Source organism: Spinacia oleracea, chromosome 5 (genome assembly GCF_020520425.1).
Source record: "Spinacia oleracea cultivar Varoflay chromosome 5, BTI_SOV_V1, whole genome shotgun sequence".
NCBI lineage: Eukaryota > Viridiplantae > Streptophyta > Magnoliopsida > Caryophyllales > Amaranthaceae > Spinacia > Spinacia oleracea.
The window spans coordinates 85392485-85401081 of record NC_079491.1 but is presented as its reverse complement, the minus strand read 5'-3'; the positions used below and the strand labels follow the sequence as shown (position 1 = coordinate 85401081).

Here is an 8597-nt window from a genome sequence, read left to right as displayed (position 1 = left end):
TCAAAAAGAGATAGAGATGAGGTATTGGTTGCTGGACCTCACACATTCTTTGGTAGACCTATGATCACTAAACCATGGTCATCAGATTTTAATTTCCAAGAGGAAATTCTCAGGGTAATTCCAGTTTGGGTGAAGTTCCCTAACTTGCCTTTGAGTTGTTGGGGCATGGACTCTCTTAGTAGGATTGGGAGCCTTGTCGGGGTTCCTTTATTTGCTGATGAGTGTACATCTAAGCAGTTGAGGATTTCTTTTGCTACACTTTTAATTGAGGTTGATGTTACTAAAAATGTTACCAAGTTTGTTCAAATACAGGACTCTTGTGGTAGAACCTTTAATCAGATAGTGGAGTATGAATGGCTTCCACCTTTTTGCAAGGAGTGTAACATAATTGGGCGTGATTGTTCAGTTAAAAAAGGTCAAACAAGATACCAGCCTGTTACTCATGCACAACCTATGCAGAAGAAGGTGACTAAGGTTTGGAAGCCAAAGAAGGTGGTGAATGCTTCTGTTCATATCCCTGAACCTGCTGTTTCTGAAGAGATCAACCCAGGGTTGATTACTGCTACCCTTTTGTATCAGGCCCAGGAGAGTGGTGTTCAAGATGATGGATGGAGAGTGGTGTCCAGGAGAAGGAGAGAACCTAAAAGCTATGATCATGCTTTGGGATTGGCTCAGGTCCCAAAAGTAGTTGATGTAGTGGAAGGATTTTCTTTAGAGGAGGGGGTGAGGATGCAGAGGTTGAGGAAGGAAACAGGTATCCACCATGATTGTCTGTACTTGGAATGTTAGGAGTCTAAATGATCCTAATAAAGTGGTGGAGGTTAGGAGATTGCTGGAAGTCAATAAAATTAGTGTTATTGCTCTATTAGAAACTAGAGTTTGGGAAAATAAAGCTAGCAAGATTCAGAATAAAATGGGAGCTTGTTGGAAGTGGAAAATGAACTATTCCTACTCTCCTAAGGGTAGAATTTGGATTGGGTAGAGGCATAGTGAGGTTACCTTTACTATGAACTTAAAATCTGATCAGGTAATTCATGGTGAGCTAGTTGCAAAAGATGGGAATTTTACTGCTCAATTCACTGCTGTGTATGGTTTGCATACAATTGATCACAGGAGGCCACTTTGGTCCACCTTGACTCAAGTTGGAACAAGTGTGATGCACCCTTGTTTTGTCACGGGTGATTTCAACTCAGTGCTTCATGCAGGTGATAGAATTCATGGTAGTCAGGTATCTGATGCAGAAACAAGAGATTTTGATGCTTGTATTGCTTCAACAAGGCTGATTGAGCTCAAAAGTTGTGGAAATTTCTTTTCCTGGAACAGTAAAGGTCAAGGTGATTTCAGAATACACTCCAGAATTGATTGGGCCTTTGGGTGTGGCAACTGGCACACTAAATGTCCAGATGTGTGTGTGGATTATCTGAACCCTAGTTTATCAGACCACTCCCCTCTTCTGCTGATTGTAAGGTGGTGAGACAAAGGGGAAGTAGGCCATTTAAGTTTTTCAACTACATGACTGATCACCCTAATTTCCATCAGATTGTGCAAGAAGGACGGAGCTCTGCTGTTTCTGGAACTGCTATGTTTCAAGTGTGGCACAAACTGAAAATCATCAAGCAGGGTCTGAAAACTCTGCATAGGAAAGAATTTCCTAGGCTAGATGATAGAATGGATGGCATTAGGAGGGAGCTAGATGAGACTCAATCGCAGTTAGCTGCTTCCCCTAGTGATATTGACCTTTAGTTGACTGAAAAAGAGTGCATTGTTAAACTTAAAAAGTTTCTGAGTATCCATGAAGGAGCCCTCAAACAGAAGTCAAGAATCCAGTGGTTGAAAACTGGTGATTCAAATACTAAGTTTTTCTTCACAGCAGTAAAGGAGAGATATGCTAGAAACAGTATTGATCGATATTCTTTATGATGCTAATGGGAGGAAGCTTACCACTGCTGCAGAGATTAAAGAAGAGATTAAAGCTTTCTACCATGGTCTTATTGGTTCTGCTGCAGACACTTTGGAGGGCATTGATGTTACAGTGGTGAGACAGGGCAAGAAACTCTCTGCAGCTTCAGCTCAATCTTTAGTTCTTCCTGTCTCAACTGCGCGCTGAGATTGATATGGCACTGAAAGGGATTGACAGCAATAAAGCACCTGGCTTAGATGGGTTTAACAGTTTCTTTTTGAAAGAATCTTGGAGCATCATTAAATATGACATTTATTTGGCTGTTCAGGAGTTCTTCTCCACAGGGAAACTTCTGAAACAAACTAACAACACTGTTGTTACTCTAATTCCAAAAATTCACAATGCTACAAGTATTAAAGATTTCAGGCCTATTTCATGTTGCACCATTGTCTACAAGCTAATTTCAAAAATCTTAACACACAGAATACAGTAAATAATTGGTGAAGTGATGAATGATTCCCAGGCTGGCTTAATTCCTGGTAGGAACATTGCAGATAATATCCTACTGGCTTCTGAACTGGTGAAATGCTATTCAAGAAAATACATCTCCCCTAGATGTATGATAAAGGTGGACCTCAAGAAGGCTTATGATTCTCTGGAATGGCCCTTCCTGAAGGCAATGATGCATGAATTAGGATTCCCTGATATTTTTATTACATGGGTCATGGAATGTTTAGGAACTGTCTCCTATTCTATTCTTGTGAATGGATTCCCTACCCTTCCTATTCCTGCAAAAAAGGGGTTGAGGCAAGGGGATCCAATGTCACCCTATCTTGTTGCCCTGGGTATGGAATACTTATCAAGATGTTTGGCTGCCATGAGTTCAAAAAAGGAGTTTAATTATCACCCAAGATGTAAGAAATTGTAGATCACTCACATGATGTTTGCTGACATGTTTGCCAGAGCAGATGTGCCTTCTGTTACTGCTCTATTTGGAGCTTTTACCAAGTTTTCAAATGCTTCTGGTCTCAGTGCTAACCTGCATAAGAGTGAAGTCTATACACCTGGTGTTTCTGAAGATGTTTCTAACCAGATTGCTACTACAATTGGCATTCAGAAAGGTGTTTTCCCCTTTAGGTATTTAGGGGTACCCTTGACAACTAGAAAGTTGAGCTTCTCTTACTGCAAGCCTCTTATTGAGAAAACATTTGCTTGAATTAAGAGCTGGTCTGCAAGATTCTTGTCCTATGCAGGAAATTTACAACTTGTTAAATCAGTTTTATTTGGAATGCAACTCTACCGGTGCCAGATATTTGTAATGCCCAAGAAAGTTATGAAGGAAATCCAAAGTATATGCAGGTGCTTTCTATGGACAGGTTCAGATATTGGCTCAAAAAAGGCTCCAGTTTCTTGGGATCACATGTGCCTACCTAAGAGTTGTGGTGGGTGGAATCTAAAAGATTTAACAATATGGAATAACGCTGTTGTACTGAAACACTCCTGGGCTTTATCTATGAAACAAGACAGATTATGGGTGAAGTGGATCCACACTTACTATGTGAAACAGCTGGACTTTTGGACCATGCCCATCCCACCTGGGCTAACTTGGTCCTTAAGGAAGATTTGGCAGTATAGAGATGTTCTAATGCAAGTAGGAGGGGTGAATCAGTTTATCCATGCTGGTAAATTCAAGATCAGTAAAATGTATAAGCACCTTCAGAGTGGTGCCAGTCATGTGCATTGGAAGAGAATCACTTGCAACAGCAAGGCTAGTCCTAAAGGGACTTTCATCACTTGGTTAGCATTACAAAACAGACTGCCCACCAAAGACAGATTGATTAGTTGGGACATAGACATCAGTGGTGGCTGTGAATTTTGTCAGGTGCATGAAGAGAAGTTGACACACTTGTTCTTTGAGTGTCAGTACTCAAAGGAGATTTGGAGTACAGTTCTTACCCAGTTGAGTATACAGAGAACTGTCCAGAACTGGGATGATGAGGTTAGATGGGCAGCTGTGCAGAGCAGGAGCACAAAAGCAAAATCCAGACTGTGTAGTATTGCCTTCATTGAGACTATTTATGCTGTGTGGATTCAGAGGAACTCTGGTGTGTTTAGCAGTCATTATGATTCTATAGAAACAGTTGTAAGTAGAATCTTGTTTTGTGTGGCTTGTAGAACTTAGTTTGTGCCTGCTGGGCTTTGAGTTTGGTTGTAGTGTTCCCATGTTGTTGGGAACTTAGTGTTGATCTTTGTGATTGGGTGTACTCCTTACTTTGGTAATATAATCAATATTATTTGCCAAAAAAAAAAATTATAATAATTAATACATGCGCCCATAGCGCAGAAAAGCCAAATAAAAAGTGCCAAAGGGGACCAATGTTAATATAAGCGCTCACGGCGCTATGAAAACAACAACAAATCAAGAAAAAACTCTAGGGATGAGAAGCAGTCGAGCTACCATCCTGGACGTCCTGCTCGGTTGGGGAGTTCACATGCTCTTCCTCCACGTCCTCCTCTTCTCCATCACTGACGAACTCAGGAGGATCAAGTCCAAGGCACTGAGCTTCTAGGACGGCCATTTGGTGCAAAACCCGACGTCTAAACCAGGAGAAATACTTACCCTCCATCTCCCGATCCCAAACCTGCCTAGCATCCTCCAAGATGGCTTCCTCCCCAAGCTTGAAGGAACAAGCGGCCTCTCCCAATATAGCATCCACTTCATCTTGGGTAGCATTAAGCTCCTTCTCTAGGGCATCCACCTTTGTGGAGAAGTTGACGACCCGCTCAGAAACAGCAGCATACCCAGCCTTGAGTTCGACCAGCTTCCCCTCATGCTCCTTGAGCTTCGCCTCATAGGCTTGGGCATTTGCCTCGGCCAACTGAAGAGCAGAAGTCTGCAACCTGATGGCCACGTCCATTTCATCACGGATTAGCTTCGCCTTCTTCTCGGTGTACTTGTCGTGATTCTCAATTTGATCCTTGTGATCCAGCAGCTCCTGGTGCATGTCGACACGGTACTGCCGAGCCTCGACGAACCTGATGAAAAGCTATACAAGCAAAAGAATAAACTGACCAGTTACTTAAGGTGTCAAAGGAACCCGAAAAAACAGTTGAGAGAAAAAGAGGTCTCTAAAGACTCACATCCAGCACAAGGGACTACATGGCCCCAAATAACCCTTCTCCAATCCCTGGAACAGATCTCACATACTCCGTAGGGATTGCCGCATAAACGGAGGAAAGAATTTTATCCTTCTCCTCCGAGCTAAAGCCGCTGGAAGGGGGAATCTGTGCCACCTCGACCTTCCTCATCCACTGAAGATCAAAGCCAGCTTCATTGGCATATAAAACGAGCATTAGCAAGAAACTACTAAATATAGACAAGACGCTCCGTTCACTGCAAAATTTACCTGGAGTCGTTGTCGGAGGAGATTGGGGCACTGCTTTATCCTTGGAAGGAGAAGGGCCACCTGACTCCCTGCTTGTCTTCTTCCTAGGCGATAGATCAACAACAGGACCAGCAATCACCGCCGCCTTAGCAGATGCCTCCTTGGCCTCTAGGCCCCCAACCTCCTGTCACCACCGGAGTAGACTCATTGGATGCATTGGCTGCGGAGGGATCTTCTAGATGGGGGGAAGAGGCCCCCGCGTCCATAACGGGAGGTGTTGTCGGCTCCAGCCCAAGCATCATGGCGTTATCCCCGCTCCCTTTCTTATTGAAAAAAGGACGCTTGCCTTGGGAGCGGTCGAAGAGGGAGCTGAACGCTTCCCTGTAACAGATGCAGTAGGTGCCAATAGGCAAGAGAGCACAAATCAGCATAACTAAAATCTGCTTAGCACGTAACTAAGCAAATCGGATGTAACTTGAGGAGGTCACTAGAAGCAGCCTCGTCAGACTTCTTTGAAGACACTTTCTTTGTAGCCTCCACAACTTTAAGAACCTCGTCAGTATAAACCTGGGATAGCCACTCGGGCATCTTCATTACCCCCTTGTCATCTTGGGACAAACGACCCATAATAAACTCTGCACAAACCAAGGAGGTCAGCAAAGGAAAAAAGGAGTTACCTACACCACTCACATAAATAGGAAGATACCTCTGCACAAATACGGACACGGGACAACGGCCGCATGAAAAACCCTATTCGTAAACTGGCTTACGTGTGGAAGCCAACTGTTGGGTACCCAGCCATGACTCTTGGAAGACATTTTATACATCTCTGCTTGAAATAAAGGCTTCACAAGTCTCCATTCCTTCGAAAGAAGACAAGGAAAAGCCTCAGTCTCGGAAATAAAACGCGACCTATAACTCCAGATACTAAGACGCCTTGAAAGGGCAAGGTCCTCCACTCGGATAATGGACCACTTAGTCCTCCACCACACCCAATTGGATGACTTACCTACCACCATCTTATAACCTCTGCGACTGTAGAGGGTAAACCATCCCTGAGGAGAACGGGAGGAGGGTGAAATATCTACCAGCCTAACGAAGGACGAAAAGGAAGGGAAGACGTCACTAAATGCACATTTGGCAATAAAGCCAAAAACATTCGCCCAAGAATTAGGGGTCAGATGGGCATGTCCTATCTCGTACCCGTCCAAAACAGCTAGAACAAACGGATGCAAAGGAAACCTAAGGCCTAACCGAAAAGCAGCTGTGTAGACAGCAACCTCAACCGAGGACAGACGATCTACCATACTATGAGAATCAGGACGTTTGAAGCTAAAACCACGAGGTAACAAAAGGAAACGCTCAAAGTCACGTCCCTGCTCCCTCAAGTATCTAAGCCACTTCCTACTTGGAAAAATTCCAGAAGGAAATAAATCCACATCCTCTTTCAAAGGCACCATGGGAAGAGGATGCCTGGCGGCCTCCTCGTCCAAGGAACTAGAAGAATCATCCTCAAAGTCCTCTCTTTGGATTGGAGGACGGCAAGCCACACTCTTACGCCTCCTTGGAGAACGGGCCGCCTTGGCACCTCCTCTCCCAGAATGATGCGAAGAACTAGCTCCCCTCCTAGTCACGTGAGAGGGGTTCAAAAGAGAAACTCGGCTTTCCCGTTCTCGGGGTGCTCCCCATGCACCCACATTACCCGTTTGCCTAATACATGTCATGTCGCCCTGCATAAGTAACGGGACGTCCAACTTAAAAAGAGAAGAAAATGAGCGATGATGTCGTCCAAATACAAAAGGAACGCGACTGTAGCAAAAACGCCTCCCCAAGAAGTGGAAACTCAGTAAAATTTAAACAACCATGAAAAACAAGAAAAATAGCCAAGAAAATACCTGTAAGTAATCAAAACGGGTGAAAATTTCTGTCGAACTAGTTGATCCCCAAGAACAAAAGATGAGGGACAGCAGTCAAGAACACCCTCAGCTCCTGCGAGAAAATCCTCTTGAAAAAACTCTTTCTCTCTCTAAAAACTCTCAATCGTCAGAAGGGAAATGAAAGAGGAAAATAAATCCCCACCTTGGTTTTTCAAAAACTGAAGCACAGTAGGTGATAACACGTGGCACACACCTATATCAAGGAGAATACTCTAAAAATGTAGAGCACCCTCCTTGAGGGGCAAATGATGTGGCCTTATAAATGGCGGCTCTATCTGTACCTACCAAGGGGCAACACATGGCTTATGCTTGCTGGAAAAATGCATATGTCAAAACAAGTCATCTCTAAAAAGCAAAGCATAAAGGCCCAAAATCGCTGTAGAGGCACACGTACTTAAAAAGGCGCCTTAAGCCATTTTTCCAAAAATATCAGACAAGGACACATGTCCTCATCTCTGAGGTCAGCCAATCATATGGCTAGGGTTTTTGGAACACTCCCCAAAAACCCTAGCCCTATATATATTAAATCCCAATGTAAATGGGGCAATCAATTAATTCCTACCTACCTTAAACTATTCTGCTCTGCCTTCTCTCTACAAATTACTTCTCTCTCTATTCAATATTTACTTAGGCATCGGAGGGAATATTCCTACGGGAATATTCTGATTTTTGCAGGTTGTAGAAAGATCGTGCCAGCGCATACTTGATACCTCCGAGAAAAGGGTGACACGACATCACCAACAAAGTTCCCACAACAACAATTATTATTATTATTATTATTATTATTATTATTATTATTATTATTATTATTATTATTATTATTATTATTATTATTATTATTATTATTATTATTATTATTATTATTATTGTATTATTATTATTATTATTATTATTATTATTATTATTATTATTATTATTATTATTATTATTATTATTATTATTATTATTATTATTATTATTATGGGAAACCACCAAAACGTTACAAGCTTAACAAGCTACAAAGATAAAGTAAACTACAAGAAGTTGGTGGGTAGCCAAGATACAATCTGGGCCCCCACTCCTCTAGCTATAGCGAATCCGATCCTGCTGAAAATGTGGGCAGCTGCCCGTGCCCCAATGTCTTGAGCCCTGGAGTATGTCTGGACCCGCTTCAGCAACGAAAGAGCCCCTTTCTCTAATTCCCCAAAAGAAGAGAAGGAAAAAGGAAAGAAACCGTAACCCAAAGCCCTACAACGTGCCGCGTACTTAGCCTGCTTCCGCTGCGCAGCAACCGCCACAACCCGACCTGGAACGAAGTCTGACAACCCAGATTGCGTCATAGGGGAAGACCCAGTCAAGTCAACACACACATCTACACCGCCATCCCAAGAATAA

The 8597-nt window shown here is 43.0% G+C and overlaps 2 protein-coding genes across 2 annotated transcripts; both read left to right on the top strand.

The window, feature by feature from the left end:
- The first annotated feature begins 1006 nt into the window (after positions 1-1006).
- LOC130461666 (uncharacterized) lies at positions 1007-1743 on the top strand. Its single transcript, XM_056829831.1, has 2 exons — positions 1007-1462; positions 1540-1743. The coding sequence occupies exons 1-2, from the start codon at positions 1007-1009 to the stop codon at positions 1741-1743; spliced, it is 660 nt and encodes a 219-aa protein (XP_056685809.1).
- A 142-nt stretch (positions 1744-1885) lies between these two features.
- On the top strand, positions 1886-4082 carry LOC130461665 (uncharacterized). Its single transcript, XM_056829830.1, has 5 exons — positions 1886-2089; positions 2229-2310; positions 2407-2745; positions 2869-3021; positions 3154-4082. Exons 1-5 carry the CDS (start codon positions 1886-1888, stop codon positions 4080-4082), a joined length of 1707 nt encoding a protein of 568 aa, XP_056685808.1.
- Positions 4083-8597: the final 4515 nt, after the last annotated feature.